This window comes from Neomonachus schauinslandi, chromosome 2, assembly GCF_002201575.2.
Source record: "Neomonachus schauinslandi chromosome 2, ASM220157v2, whole genome shotgun sequence".
Taxonomy (NCBI): Eukaryota; Metazoa; Chordata; class Mammalia; order Carnivora; family Phocidae; genus Neomonachus; species Neomonachus schauinslandi.
Genome location: NC_058404.1, coordinates 49,877,679 through 49,903,768, shown reverse-complemented (window position 1 = coordinate 49,903,768; position 26,090 = coordinate 49,877,679). Strand labels below are relative to the sequence as shown.

The 26,090-nt window shown below is 44.1% G+C and overlaps 1 protein-coding gene across 1 annotated transcript in view; it reads left to right on the top strand.

The window, feature by feature from the left end:
* FBXO16 (F-box protein 16) overlaps nt 1–8,491 on the top strand; it is a 53,062-nt gene extending 44,571 nt beyond the window's left edge. The window contains exon 8 of the mRNA XM_021698753.1: nt 8,309–8,491. Coding sequence (XP_021554428.1) covers nt 8,309–8,491 — 183 coding nt within the window. The remainder of the gene's footprint in view (nt 1–8,308) is intronic.
* Nucleotides 8,492–26,090: the final 17,599 nt, after the last annotated feature.

The following is a 26,090-nucleotide window of genomic DNA, read 5'->3' as shown; positions in this document are numbered from 1 at the left end:
TTTTTCCTTTTTTCTTTTTTCTACCAAGTATAAAAACCTGAAGTACCTTTTATGTCACATTCAACGTTTACTTGGAGACTAGAAGTCGTCACTTTCTAGGTTCTGATTTGGCCACGGATTTCAAAAAGCTTGCTGTTTCAGAGCATTCACCTAAATACAAGTAACACAAGCCTTGAATAGCCTTATTCTAATTGCTTTAGATAAGACCTTATCTTTTTCTGTGCTCTGCTATTCCAGCTTCTGCACTTACCTTCTTCAACACTTTCCAAGATAACTTGATTCTTAAGTGTTCTGGTTTTTTAAATGCTTCTGCAAGCTTTCTCACCTTTTTCTTTTTTCCCTCTCTGAGTCCAAAAGGAGGAAAAAAGAATATGCTCTAAAGTGATACCTGATTCTTGTCATGGAAAGAACAATGGCTTAAGAATCAGGAAACCCAGAGTTCTGGCCTCTGCTCTACAGTTAACTAGCAGTCACTCAGCCTGTGAGTTTTCATTTTCCCATTTATGAAATGAGAGTTTGGATTCCAACATCTTTAGAGTCCATTCCAGGCTACAGTCTGGAGCTGTGGGACCCCGCAGTCCCCTACACGTCCTCTCCCTGCTCTCTTCTGATACCTGAGCGACACAGCTGCAGCTAAAGTGACTTTACGTAGAACGCCAGAAAGAATCCATCACACTCGTGAGTTCCTATGATCAACCAATCAAAACTGGTTTCTATCTCCTATCTTCTTCTTGGAGCTTTAGAAAATACAGTTGATTCTAACAGAAGTGTTTACGAAACAAATGTATGTCATGTTTTTCCTGTGGGCAGTCTTTAATAGATTTCTTTCAAATTCTGATGACTTCCCCAGGTATTTGTTTTCTAACGTCTATTTGGTTTGGATGTGCAGAACTAGAAATCTCTGTGGGAGATTTTTTAATCATTTAGCTCAAGCAGTGAAATTCCTGAGACTTCCATTTGGAATGCAGAGTAAGAAAGAACATGGACTTTGCCCTCCGACAGACTTGAGCTCTTTTAACGAAATGGTGTGACTTTGGATAAGTACTAAACCTTTCTGAGCCTCCATTTCTTCATCTGTAAAATGGGAATAATGATAACTCCCTTGCAGGATTGTGATTTGGGCCATTTATTAACCCCTGGGAGGTTCTGTCTCCTCCTCTATGAAATGGAGTTAGGAATGACACTAACCTCACAGGGTTGGGAGGGGGGATGGAAAGCATTTAGGTTAATGCCTGGCTCAAAGAAGCTTTTGGTAAATAGTAGCTAGTATGGGTAATAGCAGTAAGCCAGATCAAAATCCCACCAGATCAGCACCGGAGGCTGCAGGAGAGAGAGAAGGTAAGAAGCTGCAGAGGGAAGGGTCAGCCAGGCAGCCAGGGGGCCTTGGCAGGAGGCTCCAGCCTATGGAATAAGCTTCTCCGTCCTGCTTTTACTTTTGCTTCCTCTCAGCTATTTTTATCTTTGTCTTTTCTTTCTCTCCTGGTTTCCACTATATGGAAAATGGTTGCATCCGTAGCTGTATATTGAAATGTGAACCACGTATTTTTTTTTCCCCTGCATGGTCTCTGTGCACTCTTGTGCCTGCACATAGTTCATGCATTCACTCCTCATCTTTGTTAGGTTTTTTATTCCACACTCAGGCTGGACAGTGAGCATGTGGTGAACTCAGTGCTGTGCATTCTGTGAGGTATGCACTCCACTGCTTGCTAATTACAGTATTGGTTGGTGTTACTTTTTGATACCTAAGAGAATAAAGGGCCTGCTTGCTAAGAATCTCTCAGGCAGGACCACTACTTAGAGTGTTTGCATTTATCCTTTGCCTCTAAGAGAGCATAGTTTACTTGTTCTGTCTTGTTATCTCTTGTTGTATGATGCTATGCATAATAAATTACCCTGGCATTTCCAACAGGAGTGACTCGATCTGCTTCTCTTTTTGCTGAATATTTAGATGGCGGCAAAATGGCTACCTGCTTTTAAGAGTTACATATAAAATATTTGACACAGATTGGCTTCTCTTTGGGATCTACCAGAAGAGAAGAACCGTGTGTGTGAGTTTTGTAATATTATTAGTTATATACATATTAGTTATGACAGATAGTTAATCACTGCTACTACTGGGGTTTTAAAAATATATATATGTGGGTCGCCTGGCTGGCTGAGTCGGTAGAGCATGTGATTCTTGATCTCAGGGTTATGAGTTCAAGCCCTGCCTTGGGCCTAGGGCTTGCTAAATAAATAAATAAATAAATAAATAAATAAATAAATAAATAGGTGTATGTATAACATTTAGTAATATAGTACTTCACACCAAACTACAGTAGAAGACAATTTTCTAAGACATGGCTGTTTTGCAATTCAAGTTCACTATCATTGCTAACAAATAACCATTCGAACTTTATGGCCTATGCACATTTTGCAACACATCCCTACGTTACTTCACTTGGGAGGCCGAATGGTGCCATTACATAGTCTTGGATTGAAATTTCCAAACCCTGCCCAGGGTTGCTTAGCCTTCCTCCACAGCTCACAGCTTGACTACAGGGTTACTTAAAAGATAAACCAAGAGCAAAGATAGGCCTGCGGCTTCTTTAAAACTCTGTTCATGATTTTTCCCTAACACCTTCCCTCTGTGTCTCACGGAAGCAGAGTGAGCTAGGAGGAAAAGAGAACACCCCCTCCGTAGCGTTGACCAAAGCAGTGTGACCACACAGGTGTGAGCAGCAATCTGGGATCTTAAGCAGAAACGAGGATAGGAGGGATTCTCCTCACAGAATTCCCAGATTGAAAAATCCAGGGAGCAGCTCCATCCTAGAGGTTAAGCAAACACTGAATGGGAGCCAGGATGAGTAGTCATCCGTTTTAGACTTTCTTCCCAGAAGGAAACCCCTCTAGGTGGGCACTCCTCAGAGCCTTTATCCCCACCAGTGACCCTTACTTACTGCTCAGTCCCCATCCTATGCTGAGGCAATTTATAGGAATGAGTTGAAGCTGTGTTTATACTACTAAAACAAACACTTCTGATCTTATGATATTCAAACACAATATTCCATATTTATACATAATATTACCACATTACTCTTGAACTGAGTGTCCTAAAGTTGAGGGTAGATTTTTAAAAGGGGGGAGGTGGGTAAGATCTCCTATAGAGTAAAGATTGTCACCTTCTTTACCTTTCTTTACCGTATCACAGGCTTGAGAAGATTTAATGAAATAGTAAGTATCACTTGAGTGGCTCAGTTGGTTAAGCATTCGACTCTTGATCTCAGCTCAGGTCTTGATCTCAGGGTTGTTAGTTCAAGCCCTGTGTTGGGCTCCACGCTGGGCATGGAGCCTACAAATAAATAAATACATACATACATACATAAAATTTTAAAAATTAAAAAAAAATTTTTAAAGAAATAATAAATGTGTGACACTTAGCACAACGCCCGGCAGTCAGATATTTGCAAGTGGTGGTGGTGGTATTTCTAGAAGAGTGAATGGCACACTTCAGAGGCTATCATTATTGATTACTATATTTATCTGTTTTCCATATCCACATACTCCTTTACCTAATCAATTCTCTTACATGATCCCTGGGTTTATCCAATGCTGGTGTTTGTATCCGTGATCATTTGCAAATTTTTGCAAATAACGTGAATGGAGAACAAGAAAATAAAATTCAATTGAAGCATGATAGACACAGGGATATATTCAAGCTGGTATCCATAAGTTGTTCCTGGGTGGGGGTGCCTGGGTGGCTCAGTCGGTTAGGCATCTGCCTTTGGCTCAGGTAATGATCCCAGGGTCCTGGGATAAAGCTCCACACCAAGTTCCTTGCTCAGCGGGGAGCCTGCTTCTCCCTCTCCCTCTGCCTGCCACTCCACCTGCTTGTGCTTTCTCTCTCCCTCTTTCTCTGTCAAATAAATAAATAAAATCTAAAAAAAAAAAAAATTGTTCCTGGGTGATAGCCCTTCTTGGGCCTTAGCCAAATGGCCATCCAGACTGAAGATAGGAATTTTCTATCCCCACTTCAATATCCACTTGCAAAGTGCTTTCAGCCACTGCCCTGAAATGAAAGAGGAGGAATCATTGGTACATCTATTCATTTATCCAACAAGTATTTTACAGGTGCAAGAGTGGGCACTAGGGATACAACCATAACAAGATACAGTCCCTGTCTTCCAGGTGCTTACAGGCTGGAGGGGGACAGCTTCCAGCCAAGGAAAGGGTAACTCCTAGGTATCTGGGTTGGGTAGTTGTGTTAATGCTCACACCACCCACCACTGAGACTGGAAATGCAGCAGGACGTGCTAGGTGTGAAGTACCTGTGGGACTACAAGTATATGTATTCAGAAGAGAGCTGAGTTTATGAGCCAAGAGCTCAGGAGAGACAGTGGGGCAAGAGATATAAATCCAGCAATTGAAGACATAGGCACTGATTGCCTAGGACGTGGGCCAAGAACAGAACCCTGGATAATTCTGTTGTATAAAGCATGGCCTTCTATTTCTCTTCTATGTCCTTCCATTTAAAGACATGCTGACAACACTTGGAGATATTATTGGGTAAATATCTCTAGAAAAAGAATAGTAAGGGGGCACCTGGCTGGCTCAGCTGGTAGAACACATGACTCTTGACCTCGGGGTTGTAGGTTCAAGCCCCATGCTAGGTGTAGAGATTACTTAAAATATTTAAAAGAAAAGAAAACAGTAAGTTCAACCAGTGAGAAAAATATATTTGTTTATTTTTAAGATTTTATTTATTTATTTATTTAGAGAGCATGTGAGCAGGGTGAGGGGCAGAGGGAGAGGGAGAGAGAGAGAGAGAGAATCTCAAGCAGACTCTACACTGAGCATGGAGCCCAACACGGGGCTCGATCCCACGACCCTGAGATCATGACCTGAGCTGAAATCAAGTCGGATGCTTAACCGACTGAGCCACCCAGGTGCCCCAAGAAAAATATATTTAAATTATAGATGGTCCCTGGGGCGCCTGGGTGGCTCAGTCGTTAAGCGTCTGTCTTCGGCTCAGGTCATGATCCCAGGGTCCTGGGATCGAGCCCCGCATCGGGCTCCCTGCTCGGCGGGAAGCCTGCTTCTCCCTCTCCCACTCCCCCTGCTTGTGTTCCCTCTCTCGCTGTCTCTCTCTCTGTCAAAATAAATAAATAAAATCTTTTAAAAAAATAAATTATAGATGGTCCCTGGCTTCCAATGGTTTAACTTGTGATTTTTTCAACTTTATGATGGTGCAAAAGCAATACACATTGAGTAGAAACGATACTTTGGGTTTTGGATTTTGATCTTCTCCCGGGCTAGCAATATGCAATCCTACACTCTCTCGTGATGCAGGTCAGTGGCAGCCAGTCAGCCACACAGTCAGGAGGATGAACAACCAATACACTTAACAACCATCTAGTTCTCACTTCCAGTACAGTATTCAATACGTTACACGAGCTATTCCACACTTTATCATAAAATAGGCTTTGTGTTTGATGACTTTGCCCAACTGTAGGCCAATGTAAGTGTTCTGAGCCATGTTTAAGGTAGGCCAGGCTGAGCTATTAACAGTCAGTAGATTAGGTGTATTAAATGCATTTTTTTGACTTACAGTATTTTCAGTTCATGATGTGTTTATCGGGACACAACCCCATCATAAGTTGAGAAAGATCTGTAGCTGATTCCATCTCTCTTCATGGGAACAGGTTGAGGAAAGGCTATAGCAGATGGACCTGCACATAAGTAAAGATAATTTATAACAACATTGTTTGTAAGAGCAACCCCATCCTATTGGGATTTTTATGGAGGTTCCATCATGTAGGCACGATCAATTATTAAGTCCATTTCTAGCCCCTCTCCCCTCTCTGGAGGATGGTGAGTGGGGCTGAAAATTCTAAGCTTCTAATCAAGACTTGGTCTTTCTGGTAACCAGCCTCCATCCAGGAGCCCATCCAGAGTCACCTCACCAGAACAAAAGATGCTCCTAAGTGCTCTTATCACTTCAGAAATTACAAGGGTTTGAGCTCTGTGCCAGGAACATGGGACTGAGACCAATATGTGCTTTTCTATTATCTCATATCCAGTGTTGGTATAAAAGAAATTCCTAGTTATTTCAACCAGATTATCAGATGCTTTAGATCAAGATCCAAGACTGTCAGATTTATACCCTTTATGTAACTTCCCCATGTTTTCCCCTTAAATCTTATCTTTTCTCTTGTAATGATGGACATTAAAGCCTTAAAATGAAGAGGGTCTGCACACTTGTTTTCAGAGACAGAAAGAAAGGGTGGATGTAAGGAGACCATCTTCCCAGAGCTGATCTTGGAGGGAAGAAAAACCCAATAGTCTGGATAGGCGGTGACAATTACCAAGGGGGATGGGGGTATGGTGTGAATCCCTGCAACCTGCCTTGGCTAAAAAAAGGAGAGCTTGAGAGGAGCCTGCCTCAGCATGTGAACTTCCCCCCCACCACCCAGGGGGACTTAGGGGAAAGGGGTTCCTCAAATGCAGTGATAAATCAGCTTTGCAGAGTAATAGGATTAAATTCGAAACTGTTACAGGTGAGGTGTGACTAGCCCATTCTTGTATCCCAGAGAGCTAGGCTTTTTCTTCATTTAACAGGTATTATTCTATTTTCATTGTTACTAAAATAGCACAAAGGAACACCTCTATTTGTTCTTTTACCTTATGTTGATCTTAGAATAACACCGAAAATGCTTACTGTGCGTTGATCTTCAAACTACACTGGAAGCTTTAAAGGAGGGAAGATTATTTGCTCCCATTCCTTCCCCTTTTTCCTCTCCAGTTCTAACAACTTGCTACATTTAATCCCAGCTTAGCCTCCTTTTTCCTAGAAAAATCAACAAACATGTATAGGCGGGCACCCGTAGATTTACTGAAGTATAAGATTCCAGCTTTGCTCTCAGGGCATTTGCAGTCTTGCCAGGATTACAGTCAGGAGCAAATACTAATGTCCAAGAACCTATGTTCAATGCAAAGTCAGAGGACTCGGTAATAATGGCTTCAAGAATCCAGCTGAGGCAGAAATCCCTGAGGGTCAGGGCACCTGGGTGGCTCAGTCGGTTAAGCGTCTGTCTTTGGGTCAGGTCATGATCCCAGGGTCCTGGGATTGAGTCCCACGTTGGGCTCCTTGCTCAGCGTGGAGTCTGTCCTCCCTCTCCCTCTGCCCCTCTCCTGGCTTGTGCGCTCTCTCTCTCTCTTGCTCTCTCTCAAATAAAATCTTTTTAAAAATTAAAAAAAAAAAAAAGAAGGAAATCCTTGAGGGTCAAGACACTCAAGCTTCTTGGAGAAGATGGACCTTGAAGGACAGGTTAGATTTAGAGAAGGAATAGACCATGTGAGGCTGGTGTAGGGTGTGAGGCAAGACTAGGGGGCATCTTTGTGGAATAACAAGGGACCCGGTTCGCTGGACGAGAGGACAGGAGACAGCAACAATTGGCTGAAGCAGTTTCTGATTCAGTGAAAGTCTCAAGTAGGATTTCCCCAGATTAATAGAAGCCCTGTGTATGGCGAACATATCTGGCAGAGCATGAGAGGGATGTAACAAAGGATCTGACGGCTGGGACGTGCTGGCTGAATAGGGAGTCATGGGACCGGGATTGTGTTCAGGGAAGGAGACAGGGTCTGCATATCTGCCCCATCTCCATCTGACTCTCTGCACAGTAGAGGCCAACATAAGAGGGAACTTACGAGAGTCCATCGCTTGTGCTCCCTGCAAGCTCAGCTCGTGTTCTTTCTTTCTCTTGTTCTCTCCATCTCTCCCTCTCCCCTTTCCTGCTCACGGCCAGATGTCCAGGAGAAATCCTTTCTCACTGTGAGTTTTGGTTGGAATGTCAACCTGTGACATTTGCCTTTTTAGAGCAAATGTGTGCATGCACAGATTAGTAGTGAGTGTAAAATATGGGAACTCTACCAGTACTCACTTGGCCTGGGAGCCTCACGTCTCCAGACCTGGCTCTGACACTTTTTTGCTCTGTGAACTGGGGCTGGCACGTAAACGGCCTGTCCTTCGGTTTTGTTGATTTGTAAAAGGGAGATGCTAATACCTCCCTACCTACCTTGCGGAATTTTCTTGAGGTTCAAATGAAATTATGGTCATGAGAGCACTTTGGAGACTAACCAGACTGATTCTTAGCTCGAGGTGAAGATTGCATGGGGATTAGGGGTGGTGAAGTTGGGAAGTCTCAATAAATCCAACCCAGCCCTATGATGTGAGAGAGCTGTTTTGCATCATTAAAATGGGTTTAGTTATATAGCTTCCTCTCTGCTCTTTCAGTGGCTCTCACTGGAATGATGTCTTTTTCCTCCCTAGATATCCCTAAATGCAGAACCCAGCGCCCCTCTCCAAGTTCCCGCTCGTCTCGCCTGGTCTCCTCATCGGTGGGCAGGGCTCCCGGCCACCAAGGCAGCCACGAAAATCCTCACGCAACATCTTCAGAGGCCCTCTGGGCTTCAGGCATTACCCAGCCAGGCTCCAGATCCGAAGTCAATTTAAAAATGTGAAAGGATTTTGATAGAAATGACAAGGTGCTCTACACATTGGAGAGTTGGATGTTACTTGGGTCCTCTCTTAGAAACTTTCAGCTTAGGTACCTACTTGGGACAGGGAGTTCTACAGTATTTCAGTCAAAGGTATTCATGGCCTAAGTGCTGACATAGTTACAAACTTAGATACAAATATGAGGCTAGATACCATGGGGTTGATAAAGGGACACAGGATAGCAACAGTGGTAATATTGGGTGTGTGGGGCAGGGTCCCAGAAAGATGCAGACAGCACACTCCCAAGGCTACTTGAGCAGTTTAATGATGGGGCTGTTTACCATGGTGTCTCTTTGGCTAGAGCTGCCATCACAAAGTACCACTGTCTTCATCTGTTCCAGCAGCCATAAGAAAAATACCAGAGATGGGTGGCTTTTAAACAACAGGCATTTATTTTCTCACAGCTCTGGTGGCTGGGAACTCTAAGATCAAGATGTTGGCAGGGTTGGTTACTTCTGAGGCCTCTCTCCTTGGCTTGTGGGTGGCCACCTTCTCCTCGTGTCTTCACATGGTCTTCTTTCTGGGTGGGTCTGTGTCCTCATCTCTTCTTATTATAAGGATACAAGTCAGATAAGATTAGGGCCCACCCATATGACCTCATTTAACCTTAATTACCTCTTTGAAGACCCTATCTCCAAAGACAGTCACTGTTTTGAGGTCCTGGGGGTTAAGACTTCAATATAGGAATCTGGGTGGGGGTTTGGGGGGCTGGGACACAATTCAGCCCACAACAACACTGTAGGGAGGGTTAAGAGAATCAAGATGAGATGGGGAAGCACCTAGGAACTAGCAACAGTGGAAGCCTTTGTTATCCTGTGGCATGAAGAGGCAGAAAGGAAAGGGCCTGTTGTTCCTAGAACCCAGTGAGACCTGTAGCCACAGAGAGGGGCTCCCCAACAGGATGTATGCTCTGTGGTGGAGGAACACAGTCACTGTAGATAACAAGGCCTAGCAGGGAAGGAAGAGGGAGAAGCCCTCTCTCTCCCCACCCCTCCACACTCCAACAGCACTTGGTTTTGGTCAGACCCATCCAGAAGTCAGAGAACGAAGACGACTGGGGAGAAACATGGCCAGGAGTGGGTGGGAGGGGTATTATATGAGTGGGACAGTGAGAAATAACCAGCACAATGGGGGCAATGTAAAAATGTCCAAAGAAGGAATTATAATTGATTTTTAAGCAATGTAAGTGGGCTTCAAAGAGTCATTGGAAATCAGAAAAGGTTACCTGGCTGCAAAAATATTAGTCATACATTCTAAACTAAACCACCTACTCATGTAACCATTTCAAGGTCCCAGAAGTTAACCATTCTAGGATACTTAGTTACCTAAGTAAAGCAGAATGATAGAAAACCAAATGTTTGTCAATCATGTAATGTTGAACACTCATGTTCTTGTATTCCATACTATAACATACATATACATAGTTGTTTTTGAATGGTTCAAGATGGTGGCCTGGAAGGATGGCCCAGGATACAGTGGTTTGGATGCCCAAATGATTGGTATAGGACAAAACAGAACCAACTTACAATTAATTAGTTTGCACTACCCAAGGTGATGCTAACACATGACTCTGAGGCAGAGAATTAAAAAAAAAAAGAAAAACACCCAGGATGAGACCTGGTGTTCTTCCCATGGGCAGAGCAGATGGCTATCTGTTAAGATTTCCTCTTCCTGAAGGCGGAGCCCTCATGGTCAGCCCTCAGGAGCCAAGGGCAGCTGTGCACCTGGGGTGGCCTACAGCTCCACGATTCTGCCCTGCTTTGCCCCCTGGATTATGTCAGGATCCAGTCACATTGTGGGCCAATATTTGAATGGACCAGTCTGGAGTGTGTCCCTGTCTCTTCTGAAATAAACCAGAATCTTCTGGGGCAAGGACGTATCAAGAGAAAGAAGGGCTCATCTAGTACAAGTGGCTACATCTTGTCTCAACAAGCTGTATTTGGGTTATCTATTCCTATAAAACAAACCAGCCCCAAACTTGGTTGTTTACAACAACAGTCTGTTATTCTCGTCATAAATCTGCAGTTTGGGAGGGGCCTGGGGAAGAGCTTATCTCTGATCCACACATCCGCCTCTGGGTCCTTCCAATAGAGGGCTGGAAGATCCAATTCCAAGATGGTGTAGGGACATGGCTGGGAAGTGCATGCAAGCCTTTCACTGGGTGTTCAGCCAGGGCTGAGGGCAGGGGTCCCTGTTCCTCTTCATTTGGGCTGGGGTTCTTGTAGCATGGGGACTGGGTTCTAAGGATGAGCATCCCAAGAGAGAGACAGGTGGACTCGGAATCACCTCTTTTGTCCTAACCTCGCAAGTCTCATAGTGTCACTCCACTATGCTCTGGTGACGAGTTTCAAGAAGAGCAGGCAGAGACTTGGGAGAGTTGCAAGGTTCTGGAAGAACATGTGGGATGGGAAATATAATTGGGGCCATTTTAGAATAGACTGTCTGCCTCAGGATGGTTCCTTGTGTGACCCTTAGTCATCATTGGTCACACCACAGGCCGGGTGGTTTAAACAATAGACATTTATTTCTCACAGCTCTGGAGGCTGGAAGTCTGAGATCAAGGTGTTGGTGGGTTGGCATCTGGTGAGACCTTTCCTTTGGGGTTGCCTTTTCTTTGTGTGCTCACATGGCCTCTCCTTGGTACCTGTGTGTGTGGGAGGGGTTTTCCCTGGTGTGTCTTCTTATAAGAACACCAATCCTATCAGATCAGGACGCCACCCTTATGGCCTAATTTAATCTTCCTTCCTTCCTTAGTGGCCTCATCTCCAAATACAGTCATTCTAGGGGTTCAACGTATGAATTTGCGTGGGGACACAAGCATTCGATCCATAACATTTCCCCATATTGATATGAATTAGATCATAATTGAGAAAGATAAATTTATATTGCTATTCCTTAATTCAAGAAAACTATCGAACTCCAACCTTGTGCCAGACTCTCTGCTAGGCTCTGGGAATATAGGTAGGAGGAAAAAAACTTCCTGCCTTTAATGGGTTTATAACCACGGGGGAGACAAAGCAGCCATTAAAATAGAGCAGGGGCTGCAAGGAGCACAGGCTGTGACAGCTTTGGGAGGGGACAGATAAATCCCTCCATCTGGAGCTGCACAGGGGATGGCCAAGCAGAAATAGAGGATGAGTGGTACTGAGGAGTCAGTAGGAGGCGGGACAGTTGAGGGGAAGCATTCGGGAGAGAGGAACAGAGCACGCGGAGACCCAAGGCAAAACTAGGGTGACTGCCATCCTGGTTTGCCCAGGGCTGGCCTGCTCTTAGCACTAAAGTCCCGCATCCAGGAACCCCTCAGTCACTGTGCCTTGTCCACGGCCCTGGAGATAGTCCAGCATAGCAGGGTTGGTGAGAGAGAAAGCTGAAAACGTGGGCAGGAGTCCAAATTTAGGGACCAAGGCACACTAAGGAGTTTAGACTTTATCTTGAGAGAAGTTGAGCAATCAAGAAGTGATCTTATCCAGGGGAGTGACTGGCTAAGACTTGGATATAGGAAGAGCTCTATCTGCTGGATAATTAAGAAGAGGGACAATTCTGCAGGGCTGGTCAGGGAGCCATTGCAGACTTCCAGGGACAAGAAATAATGCAGGGGGATGGAGAGAACCGTAGGATTTAGAATAACTTAAGGAGAAGTAACAGAACTTGGAAATACAGATGGGGGGGGGTGGTGGTTGGTGAGAGACCAGGAGAATTCAAGAATGGCTCCCTGGTTTCTGGCTTGGGCAACTGCAAAAAGTCTTAGGAAGTAATTTGGATGGTTTGGAAAGACCTTCCCCACACCACCGTACACAAGAATACCAACAAAGCAGCTGTTCTGCCTCCCATACAGCTCTTGTTTGACCTAGAAATTCTCAGTTATTGCACCATTGACCCAGAAGTCTCAGCCACAGCCACTAGACTTATAGGAACAGAAGGCGGCTGGGGGCAAGAGAGGGAAGAAGACAGGCATTTATTACACTTGAAACTTCCTAAACGATTTATGTCCTCTATCTTATTTAATTTTGGCAAGAATCCTTTGAGGCAGGCAGGTTGTCATCCTCATTTCATAGCTGCAGAATTGGGGACAAAGTGATGGGGCGCCAGTGGCCACAGCCACGAGCAGGCAGAGCTGGGCTCTAAACTTAGATGTGTTTGATCATAAAGAACTGTTTTTGTTGTTGTTTTTATTGTTGTTGTTTGTTTTTTTGTTTTTTTGTTTTTTACGCCACGCTGTTTCCCTGATGAGCACTAGTTTCTACCTGATTGGACATTCTGCACGTCTACTGCCATACCTTGACTCCATCTTCATTCAGCATTGAATGTTTCCAGGAGCAAGAATGACGAGAGAGCTTCTTAATCCTTTGTAAATGATCCCTGCACTTGTTATACATGCAAAAACCGTAAAGCCAGGGGACCTACGTAATTAGCTTTGGGAGCATCAGGGCTAGGAGAAACTATGGAGAGAGTGTCCCAGTCAACAGCCAATTTAGGGAAGGAGGAAGTGTCGGGAGATGAAAGTCAAGAGGGAGGGAGCTAGGGGAAGGACACAAAAGGGAAGAAAGGAACGCGTGATGAGTTTCCAGGGCCTCCCTCCAAAAGATGGGTGAGTTTGTCTAAACATTACAAGGGGGGTGCCTGGGTGGCTCAGTTGTTAAGCATCTGCCTTCAGCTCAGGTCATGATCCCAGGGTCCTGGGATCGAGCCCCGCATTGGGCTCTCTGCTGGGCGGAAAGCCTGCTTCTCCCTCTCCCACTCCCCCTGCTTGTGTTCTCTCTGTCAAATAAATAAATAAAATCTTAAAAAAAAAAAAAAAACCTTACAAGGGCCTCTGGAAACCTAACGACGGGACGCCTGTACCCCTACATGGGAGGCTGTCCTCCCAGCTCCAGGGACACCCTGGAGCCTCAAGAGAAACTCCAGTGCCAACCCCAGCTCCTTCTTAACCAGCGAGGTTTACATTTTGATATGAATCTTGGCTTATCTCCTGCGAGGTCTTAATCTTTCTGTATTCATGTAGTAATCTATCCATTTTTCTTCTAGTCTTCTATTGTTATTTCTGCATATATTTTACTCTCCCCAACCCCCCACCCGCCTTCTGGATTGGGAACTCTTCAGAGGATCCCAGTTTCATTCACTCTGTATTTCCACATTTTCTTTTATGCAGGAGGGGCATAACTGGAGTTTGACTGTTGTCACTGAAATGTCGTCAGACGGTGTGATAATGTTCATTTCTCAGCCGGCTTCTTTATCCACTGACACTGACAGAAAGTGGACACAAGAGGGCGCTCCTTCCCCACTATCTCAGTCCAGGGAGCTGCTCCTTTTCTGCCCATTCCAGTCTCCTGAAAATTTAGACATGACTGACATCGGGGCAAACATATTTTTGCTACTATTGGGGAGAGGTTCGGGGCAATTTTGAATATTTATACAGACACCCTTAGGGAAATATGTATTCAACTCAGGTCTTTGATTTAATTCGAATCAATCAAATACCCACAAAGTCAGTTTTTGAAGAACTTAAAGTCTAAGAAGAAACATATATTTTAAAAAAGTAACCTACCACTTTACACCCATTAAGATGGCTATTGTCGGGGGCGCCTGGGTGGCTCAGTTGGTTAAGCGACTGCCTTCGGCTCGGGTCATGATCCTGGAGTCCCGGGATCGAGTCCCATATCGGGCTCCCTGCTCAGCGGGGAGTCTGCTTCTTCCTCTGACCCTCCTTCCTCTCATGCTCTCTGTCTCTCATTCTCTCTCTCTCTCAGATAAATAAATAAAATCTTTAAAAAAAAAAAAAAGATGGCTATTGTCGAAAATATCAATAACAAGTGTTGGCAAGGACGTGGAGAAATTGGAACCTTTATGCAATTGTTGGTGGGGTTGTCAAATGACAGATGCTATGGAAAAATTAAACCTAGAATTACCTTATGACCCAGAAATTTGGGTGTAAACCCCAAAGAATTGAGAATAAGGATTCGAAGAGATACTAGTCTCTCCATGTTCATAACAGTATTATTTATAGTAGCCAAAATGTAGAAGCAACACAAGTGTCCACTGACAGATGAGTGGATAAACAAAGTGTATTTGAATATTCTTTAGCCTTAGAAAGGAAGGAAATTCTGACATAGTCCATAGCATGGATGAACCTTGAGGCCATGATGCTAAATGAAAGAAGCCAGCCTGGCTGGCTCAGTCGGTAGAGCGTGCATCTCTTGATCTTGGGATTGTGAGTTTTAGCCCCATGTTGGGTGTTTACTTAAAAAAATAAAATAAAATAAAATCTTAAAAAAAAGAAGAAGACAGTCTTAAAGGATAAATACTGTATGATTCCACTTATATGAGGTACCTAGAGTAGTCAAATTCAAAGAGATAGAAATAAAATAAAGGTTTCCAGGGGGCTGTGAAGGGGAAAAATAGGGAGTTAGTATTTAGTATTTAGTGGGTATAGAGTTTCCATTTAGGAAGATGGGTAGTGGTGATGGTTGCACAACAATGTGAATGTACTTAATGCCACTGAATAGTACACTTAAAAATGGTTAAAATTGAGGATGCCTGGGTGGCTCAGTCGTTGGACGTCTGCCTTCAGCTCAAGTCATGATCCCAGGGTCCTGGGATAGAGCCCCACATCGGGCTCCCTGCTCAGCAGGGAGTCTGCTTCTCCCTCTGCCTGCCAGTCTCCCTGCTTGTGCTTTCTCTCTCTCTCTAACAAATAAAATAAATTTTTTTTAAAAAATGGTTAAAATAGTAAATTTTATGTTATGTATATTTTACCACACCAAAAAGAATAAAGGGGGAAAACACCCAAGATATATAGTCATCAGTACTAAAATAGAGGTGCGTACTAAAGATGGAGCAGCTTATGCTACATGGGGGAGAGGCTGGGGAAAATTATAATCAGGGATAACAGTGATCTGGGTCTTAAAGGATGTATAGTGGATAAAGCAAGATAAGTTCTTAGGCTCTTCTTGATGCCCTAGATTAGTTTTCAGGCTACAATAGTCTCTCCTACACCCTACTTTCTCCCCAAGCTTATTCTTTTTTTTCTTATTTTGTTTACTTCCCATGATTTAGGTTTTCTAGCCCCTGCCCTGGTTTTATCAGAATCCAGACTTTTTTTTTTAATAGAACTTGATAGATTACAGTGCCCTTTCTCCTACATTATTTTTTTTAAAGATTTTTATTTATTTATTGAGAGGGAGAGAGAGAGAGAGAGAGCATGAGAGGGAGGAGGGTCAGAGGGAGAAGCAGGGAGCCAGATGCGGGACTCGATCCTGAGACTCCAGGATCATGACCTGAGCTGAAGGCAGTTGCTTAACCAACTGAGCCACCCAGGCGCCCTCTCCTACATTATGAACACATTTGAACTTTTGAACAATCTCATGAGACAAACATGGAAGACACTACTATCACCAATATACAGATGAAGGTTCCAAGATTCACAGATGTGAATGGACTTGGCCAGGGTGCTCCAGTTAATACAGAGCCAGCACAGGAACTAGATCTGTACTTCCTTTCCCTGGCATTGGTTCTAAATACCACGTGGCCTCCCCTATCCTCTGCATCCACGCTGGGGTCAACTGCTGTCTGCAGCCCCACTCTGACCTTGGGCTTTCTTTCTGTGGCTTTTCAATCAGTAGGCTTCCTTCTCTCCTCTCACTTGGCATTTCTGTCCTTCCTCCTTACATCTCGCACCCTCACCACTCTTAGGATCCCAGCTGATAATTCTTCCTACTTTCTACTTATTTTAGAAATAAATCACCTTAGGGCGCCTGGGTGGCTCAGTGGGTTAAGTGTCTGCCTTCAGCTCAGGTCATGATCCCAGGGTCCTGGGATGGAGCCCCGCATCGGGCTCGGTGCTCAGTGGGGAGCCTGCTTCTCCCTCTCCCTCTGTCCCTCCAACCCCCAACCCTTGCTTATGCTCTCTCTCTAATAAATAAATAAAATCCTTAAAAAAAAAAGTCATGATTTGACCCAGCTTTGTTCCTCTCCTTCATTTCGTTAAACACTCTCCTGTAAGTTACATGTGTCTCTTCCTCTGTTCTTTAATATCTACTCTCCTTAAATCAGGAAATCTGGTCTTAGTTTTAACCTCATGGCAATTGTATTCTCATGGTGTCTTAGTCTGTTTGGGCTGCTAAAACAAAATATCGTAGATTGGGTGGCTTATAAACAACAGAAATTTATTTCTCACAGTTCTGGAGATTGGGAAGTCCAAGATCAAATTGCTGATATATTTGGTGTCTGGCAAGGGCCTGCTCTCTGGTTTATAAGCCACAGCATTATCCCTGTGTCCTCACACAGTAGAAGGAGTAAGGGAGCTCTGTGGGGTCTCTTTTATAAGGGCACTAATCCCATTAATGGGGGTCTACCCTTGTGACCCAATCACCTCCTAAGGGCACCTCCTAATACCATCTCCTTGGGGGCTAGGATTTCAACATGTGAATTTTAGGGGGACACCAACATTCATACCACAGCACATGGGCTCCCAGGACCCTTCTAATTGCCAAATAAAATGGCCATTTCTCCATCTTCATCCTACTGGATCTCTGTAGCATTTGATCTAGATGAGTATTCTTTTCTTTTTAGAAGTCTGTCCCCATGTTGGTGACTGCTCATGAATGCACCATCCCCCACAAATGGAATCTAAGGTAATCTAGAGAGGTTTATGCAAGAGCGGGTAAGTTGTCAGGCTGGTCTGCCCCTGCCTGCCTGAGCAGAAGTGCCTGTAATTCCTGCACGTGGCATATTCTACCCCACTTTGTTAAGCAGACTCTTTTACTCATTAATGCTCAAAGAACTAAGAAATGATATATACTCTGAGAAAGGCCATACCACCCTGAACGCGCCCGATCTCGTCTGATTTGGAAGCTAAGCAGGGTCGGGCCTGGTTAGTACTTGGATGGGAGAAAGGTCCAATTCTAACCCAGTGTGATAGAAAGGTGAAAGAAAATTTAATTTATTTTAAGTAGGCTCCATGCCCAATGTGGGGCTCCAACTCATGACCCTGAGATCAAGAGTCGCATGCTTTACTGACTGAGCCAGCCAGGTGCCCAGAAATAATCTTATTTCATCAATAGTTTCAATTTTCTCTCATGGTGGGATCTCAACCCCAATACACCTGAGGGAAATGACTCTCCTATTAGTAATTAGTATTAGTAGCTCTCTGCGGTGATGATTCTGGGGGAGTACATAAATATCGGAGTGGGTAATGTGATACCAAACTCAAGAGAGCTGAGAATCACAGCTCTGTGACAAGGCAATCTTACAGAAGAGCCTGAATCAATAAATACTTCTTGTATCAATAAATATTCCCTTGTTAATATCATTAAAACTGAATAACTGAGCCCCCACCCACTTGGTAATCAGTGTATTTAGCAAAGATACCATCCTTTGTCCTCAATAAAAAAGTTGTTTCTTTTCCAGACCCCTTAAAAGATTCTGAAGCCAAGATAAGATCCTTGCAATCAGGGAAACTACAATGCAGCAGGAAGGTGGATCTTATAGACAAGAAACTACTGCATTCTAAAGATGTTAAGCATAGTTGTAGTTCAAAAGAACAAAGTCTGTAGGGGCGAGGGTGATTGAAAAGCAGTTGTGAAGGTGACCCAAGCCCTGGAGGAAGGGTGAGGCTTGGATAGACAGAGACAAAGAGGTAACAGTAGGAGCAAGAAGACAGTGTAGGAAAGAGTTTGCTACTAAGGGAGGAGGCAAGGCTTGACCTGTGCCCTGTGAGGGCAGAGCCCGAAGGGCAGGTGGAGAGGGCAAGGCTAAGGGCAGGCAACACCCGAGCAGGATGTAGTAAGGAGCTTTGTGGGTTGTTGCACAGAGAAATAATATGATGAAACCATTTCCAGAAGATTGGTGAGAAACAGGATAGATTTGAGAGGTAAAAGATGATAGGTGAGTGAATTGACCACTGCAGCAAGAATTCAGGTGTAAAATGATGGACTGGATTAGGGAGAGTGGCCCTAATGATTAAAAGAAACGGATGGATTAAAATGATAGGCCTTTCTCAGTATCCACAAATCAATCCACGTGATACACCACATGAACAAAATGAAGGAGAAAAATCATATGATCATGTCAGTAGATGAAGAAAAAACATTTAACAAAATTCAATCCATTCATGATAAAAACTCAATGAACTAGGTATAGAGGGGGATGTACCTCATCATAACAAAAGCCATATACGACAAGCCCTCAGATGACATCACAGTCAATGGTGAAAAGCTGAAAACTTTTTGCTAAGATCAGAAGGAACACAAGGATGACCCACTCTCGCCACTTCCATTCAACACAGTACTGGAGGTCCTAGCCAGAGCAACTAGGCACAAAAAAGAAATAAAAGGCATCCAAATCAGAAAGGAAGAAGTAAAACTGTCTCTATTTGCAGGTGACATGACATTATATATAGAAAACCCTAAAAACTCCACCAAAAAAACAATTAGAAATAATAAATGAAATCAGTAAAAGTGCGGGATACAAAACCAATATACAAAAATCTGTTGTGTTTCTATACACTCATAAACCATCACAGAGAGAAATTAAGAAAATCCTATTAACAATTACATCAAAAATAATAAAATACTAGGAATAAGGAGGTGAAAGATCTGTACACTGAAAACTACAAGACACTAATGAAAGAAATTAAAGAAGACACAAATAAATGGGAAGCTACTCTGTGCTCATGTGTAGGAAGAATATTGCTAAAATGTCCATAAAACCCAAAACAATCTACAGAGTCAATGCAATCCCTATCAAAAGTCCAATAGCACTTTTCACAGAAAAGAACAAACAATCCTAAAATTTCTTTTTTTAAAAAAGATTTCATTTATTTATTTATTTTTAAAGATTTTATTTATTTCAGACAGAGTGAGAGTGAGAGAGAGAGCATGAGCAGGGGGAAGGGGCAGAGAGAGAAGCAGACTCCCCACTGAGCCCAGGAAGCCCAACGCAGGGCTTGATTCCAGGACTCTGGGATCAGGACCTGAGCTGACGCAGATGCTTAACTGACTGAGCCACCCAGGGGCCCCAATCCTAAAATTTCTATAGAATCACACAAGACCTCAAATAGCTGAAGCAATCCTGAGAAAGAACAAAGATGGGGACATTATGCTTTCTGATTTCAAACTATATTATAAAGCTATAGTAATTAAAACAGTATGGTATTGGCATAAAACAAACACAGATATCAATGAAATAGAATCCAAAAATAAACCATGCATATGTGGTAAATTAATTTATGACAGAGGAGCTAAAAATATACAATGGAAAATGGATAGCCTCTTCAATAAATGGTGTTGGGAAAACTGGACAGCCAGATGCAAACAAATGAAACTGGATCTTTATGTTCCACCATGCACGAAAATCACCTCAAAATGGATTAAAAGCTTGAATGTAAGACCTGAAACCATAAAACCCCTAAAAGAAAACATAGGGGTCCCTTGACATTGGTCTTGGGAATGATGTTTTAGATTTGACACCAAAAACAAAGGTAACAAAAGCAAAAATAAACAACTGGGACTACATTAAACTTAAAAAGCTCCTGCTCAGCAAAGGAAACCATCAACAAAATGAAAAAAGCAATGTACAGAATGGAGAAAATATTTACAAATCATCTGTCTGATAAGGGGTTAATATCCAAAACATGTAAAGAACTCCTACAACTCAAAAGCAAAAAACCAAACAATCTGAATTTAAATTGGGCAGAAGAACTCAAGAGACATTCTTCCAAAGAAGACATACAAATGGCCAGTAGGTCCATGAAAAGGTACCTAGCATCATAATTGCAAGGGAAATGCAAATCAAAACCACAATGAGATACCACCTTACACTTGGCTATTCTCAAAAAGACAAGCAGTAACAAGTGTTGGCAAGGATGTGGAGAATGGGGAACCCTTGTGCACTGTTGCTGGGAATGCAAACTGGTGCAGCCACTAAGGAAAACAGTATGGAGCTTCCTCAGAAAATTAAAAATACAACGACCCTATGATCCAGGAATCCCACATGGAAAGAAAATGAAACAGGATATGGAAGAGACATCTGCACTCCCATGTTAGTTGCAGCATTATTCACAATAGCCAAGATATGGATACAAACTAAGTGTCCATCAATAGATGAATGGATAAAGAATATATTACTGAGCCATAGAAAGAAGAAAATCCTGACATTTGTGAGCACATGGATGGAACTTGAAGGCATTATGCCAAGTGAAATAAGGAAAACAAAGAAAGACAAATGCATGGTATCACTTTATATGATCTTAAAAACAAACAAGCGAACAAAGAACAACCAAGAAACTCATAGAAAAGTGGTTGCCAGGGGGTTGGGGGGTAGGGGAAATAGGGAGAGGTTGGTAAAAAGAGGCAAACTTTCAGCTGTAAGATGAAAAAGTTCTGAGAATCTAATATAAAACGTTGTGATTATAGTTGATAACACTGTATTGTATAATTGAAATTTGCTAAGGGAATAGAACTTAAAATGTTCACACAGGAACAAAACAAAACCTCTGCATTTTAAAAACATTTCCAGGTGTTTCTTAATGCCATTTGATGTTTGAAGAACATGGCTGCATACCATTCTGTTCTTTCCCATGAATTTTTTGTGTAACACAGTGAGTTAGAAGGAGGGATAATCATGATTTTAAAGTTTTCACCAACTAGAGAGTTGATTTGATCCTCTAAGACTTTATAGGGTTTGTTCAGACAGGTGTGAGCCAGGACAGAGTTCCAGGGAGATGGAATGGTTTGTGCACAGCAAAAGCAAAAAAAAAAAAAAAAAAAGGCAAAAGCAAACAGAGATAGACAACTTTGTCTGAAGTCAAGAATTCATGAAGGGGATGGGCGCCTGGGTGGCTCAGTTGGTTAAGTGACTGCCTTCGGCTCAGGTCGTGATCCTGGAGTCCCGGGATCGAGTCCCGCATCGGGCTCCCTGCTCAGCGGGGAGTCTGCTTCTCCCTCTGACCCTCCCCCCTCTCATGTGCTCTCTCTCTCTCTCTCTCTCAAATAAATAAATAAAATCTTAAAAAAAAAAAAAGAATTCATGAAGGGGAGTAGTAGTGATAGGTCCAGGTATTTTTTTGGGAGTGCAGTGTGTTCTCTAACTTATTTATGATTAAATTTTTAATATATTTCATTTTGTCATAAAAAAGGAACACAATTTTTAAGAAAAGAAATGACCATACAATTGACATGCGTTATAAAAATCACAGCTACCAACACATGTGGCCGTGAAAAAACCAAGCTGTTGAAGTAAATGTGATCTGTTGTTGCCAGATCTGTGTTATTATTTATTTGCTGCTTTTTCATTCAGCTTGTCATCTACTAATGCTAGCAGATAAAAGTTGGGATCCTTACCACTAAAGGGTAAAAAAAACCTTACAAGTTGAGGAAATTCTATCCATTAAATTTTCTTTTCTCTATGAATTGGGCAAAGGTCATGGTTATTTGATATGAGGGCAGACCACCTTGGTGCAGCTCACAGAACACCAATCTTCCCAGGGAGTATGGATTAAGCCCCACTGTGCACCGTGGGAAGCAAGGCCCTGAAAGGATAAATGTGAGCTTTTAGGCAGATTACTCTGGTAACCGTATATAGGATGGGTTGTTGAAGGGAGCAACCAAAGACAGGAAGACCAGCTAGAAAATTACAGCAGCAAGCAGCAGTAATCCAGGCTTGGGATGGAGTGATAGGACTTTATGTTTACATGGAACTTTGTTTTAGAAATTCTTTTCACAAACACTTCTTAAAACGATTATGTGAGGTAGGAAGTATCATTTAAAAAAAAAAGCTGGAAGTTTCATTTAAAAGGTGTCTCTGTGAGAGATCTTAAAAAAAAATAATTGGCAGGACTTAGTGAGTGGTAGAGTGGTGGGAAAGGAGTTGGGGGCAGTGTGGGGGGCGGGGGGAGGAGGACAGGTATCAAAGCTGATCCCAGTTTCTGAACTTGGACAAGTGGGAGAATGTTATTAACAGAAGCCTAGAGGAAAAGCTAATTTGGAGGGGGGTAACTTTTCTTTTTTCTTTTTCTTTTGAAATAATTTCAAACTTAGAAAAAATGTATTTATTTAAGTCATCTCTATACCCAACATGGGGTTTGAACCCAAGACCCCGAGATCAAGAGTCGGATGCTCCTCCAACTGAGCCAGCCAGGTGCCCCGAAATAATTTCAAACTTTGACAAAAGTTATACTAAAGGAATAGTACAAAATAAATATTATATTCCCTTTGCTCAGAGACTCATTCAGCTTTTGCCCGGCATCTCAGTAACGTCCTTTAGAGCAAAAGGATCCAACGCAGGATCATGCATTGCACCCAACTGCCCTGTCTTTCAAACATTCTAGAGAAGTTCCTTGACTTTCCTTTCCTTTCATGGCCTTGACTTTTTTGAATATTACAGCCCATTTTGTAGGCTGTCCCTCAGTTTGGGTTGTCCAATGTTTCCTCATGATTAGACCAGGTTATGCATCTTTGACTGGAATACCACAGAAGTGACTGAACGCTCATCGCGTCATCACACAGTACTGATTTATCTCATGACTTGTGGTGTTAACTTTCATGACTTAATCAAGATGGCACCTGACAATTTTTTCCATGGTAAAGTTCCTCGCCACCTTCCTATCGGATTGCTAAACTATTTTGTGAGGTGGTGGCAAGGCTGCCTTCATGGCCGTACCACCTGTGTAGCTGTCCTGGGTCCTGCACTTCGAAGGGTCCCAGGCTTGGGTTATTTATTGCTCAGTTCCCAAAGAAGGAAGGAAGGAAAGGGCAAACAAGCATACATTCAATTTTTGAACTGTGATATTGGAGTTGCCGGGACACCTAAGAGTTAGAAAAGCCAGACTAGGGCTTCAGAGGGAAATCTGGGCTGGAGATAATGCCTGGAGTTTTAGGAGCACAAAGATGGTAACTACAATGGGGAGGACAGTCTCTCCGAGGGCATTAGAAAGAAAAGGAGGAACTGAGGACCTAACCTTTGGGAACACACACAGATGCAAACTCCGCGAAAGGGAAGCCATCGAAGGACCTGGAAGAATGCACCAGAGAGTGAGGGAAACACAACAGTGCTGTGTTACAGAACCCAAAGGAAAGAGGGGTTTTATAAGGCAAAGAGTAGTCAGCCATGTCAATGCTGTGAAGAAGTTAAAGGAGATGGCTGACCAAGAGAAAAGATCCCTGGTTCTAATAACTAGCCACGATGAAGAGATTATTCATTTCTCCTTTTTTTTTTTTTTAACAACGGATAGTGGTGGCTGTGGGTTAGGGCATAGGCTTGAAGACAGAAATGGTGCTGGCAAGGCCAGCTTCCTGGGTGTACCATCACGCACAGAGTCCTGTGCTTGAGAATAGTCCCTGGCTTGGCTTAATGCTCTTGAAGTTCTTAGCATTTGAGCAAGAAGTCCTGCATTTTCATTCTGCCCTAGCCTCTGCAAATTTCAGAGCTGGTCCTGGGCGAGGGAGCAAGTGTAAACCATTTTTTACTTTGGGAATATTTGTTGATGACAGTGAAAGGGCAGGATTTTGTGTCTCTATGGCAAAGCAGAGGTAACATTTCATTTAGCCTTGGGCGTGTGTGTTGGCAGAGGGTAGTGGATGGTAGTGAAGGGATTACCCAAGCCGGTGAGGGAAGGTGGATTTACAGAAGGGGAGAAAGATAGGCTCAAGGCCCTTGGTGCGTCAGACTTAGCCCTGGAAAGGCAGCGGAACTGGAGGGAAACTAAGAGGTAGAAAGCCAGCCCAGGCGAAGAAGGTGCGCCAGCAGGCTGTGGACAAGCCAAGCGTCAACGGGAAACCTCGTCCCGCGTTAGTAGCGAGCCTGCACCTCCGGACGGCAGGGCGCGCGCGGGGAGCGGCCGGGCAGCCTCCCGGGCGACCCCGCACCGACGCTCGGGCGCGCGCTCGGCTCGGGACGCGATTCCGACCCGCTGGCCCAGCACCACTCGGGCACAAAGCGGCCGAACGCGCAGCCAAGGCCGTGCGTCGGGGCAGCGGGCCGGATCCCGGCCTCCTCCTGCTGCCTCTCTCCCTTCGTGCCCTCCGCAGGGCTGGGGCCGGCGCGAGCGGGCCCGCCGCCCTCCCCGCCCGCAGGCCGCGCGCCCGGGGGGTGGCGCCGGGAGGCCTCCGTGGGCCCGGGCACGTCCGCGCCGCCGCCCTCCCGGGCCCCGCGCGCCCGCAGGCTGAGCTGGCGGGGAGGGGCCTCGCTCTCCCTCCGGGGCTCGGGCGCTTCCGCCGGCCGCGGTCAGGGGGAGGCGCTGGGCCGGGGGAGAGGACGGAGCTGGGGGCGCGCGCGGGGCGGAGGGCGGCGAGCCCACGCGCGGCCTCTCCAGTAATCGCCCGGGGCTGCCAGGAGGCGTCCCGGGCGCCGCTCCTCCGCGGACAGGCGAGTCGGAGCAGCTCCGTGTGCCCTCGCGGTGGGGGAAGGAGCTCGCGGAAACCCGCCCGAGCCAGGCACGGCCCTCCCCAGCCGCTTGGGCCTCGGCCTCTCGAGTCTTCCTGCCAGCAGCCGCGCGCTCCTCCGCGTCTCCCCCGAGGGCCCTGCGGAGCCTTCAAAACTTTTGAGAGAGGGCTTGGAGGAAATTAACCTGATTCAACGCGTTGGGAAGGCCGCGGAAAACTAAGTGGAGATTTGAGGCCGGTTTCAACCTCCATCTGCCACCGTAGAATCAAAGTAGTATGTGCTTACTGTCTAAACCGTGGCAAATACAGAAAAGTGTAAATAATTAGACCAAAAAAAAAAAAAGAAAGCACCCACAATTCCACTACCCACAAGCAAACACTTTACATACCGGGATAGTTCTTCACATGTTGCTATGTATATATATTTTTACATAATTGATAATTCTTTTTTTTTAAGATTTTATTTATTTATTTGAGAGAGAGAGAATGAGAGAGAGCAAGCACATGAGAGGGGGGAGGGTCAGAGGGAGAAGCAGACCCCCTGCCGAGCAGGGAGCCCGATGCGGGACTCGATCCCGGGACTCGATCCCGGGACTCCAGGATCATGACCTGAGCCGAAGGCAGTCGCTTAACCAACTGAGCCACCCAGGCGCCCCATAATTGATAATTCTTACAAGTTATTTAGTAGCTTCTTTTTTATGCTTAATATAAACATTTCGTTGAGTACATCGGGTTTTTTTTAATGGTTCTATACTAACATGTACAGCTGTACCAAAATGTAACTATTTTCAGTTTTTAAAGGTTCGAAGGATACAAATACTTTTCAAATTCTTGATTCTTCATATTAAATTGTTCTCCACAATGTCTGTGCTAATTTATGTTTCCAGTCTCACTGAATGAATGGCTAGTCTTACTATACCTATGAATATCAATCAGAGAAAGACATCAGGCCTTGAATAGATATCCCCATCTCTCCTTCTGGGCATGAAACCTCTGCTCTGCCTTCTTCCTTTCATTTAAAAAAAAAAAAATTTTTTTTTTTTTTTGTAAAAGAAAAATTCAGAGCCTTTGGGATCCTGACATTCAAACTATTAGAGACTTTGCCAGTTCTTGTTTTTCAGTTTCCCCATCATTTTCTATTCCCCTAAAGCTTAAGCACCATACCACCCAGTCCGTGT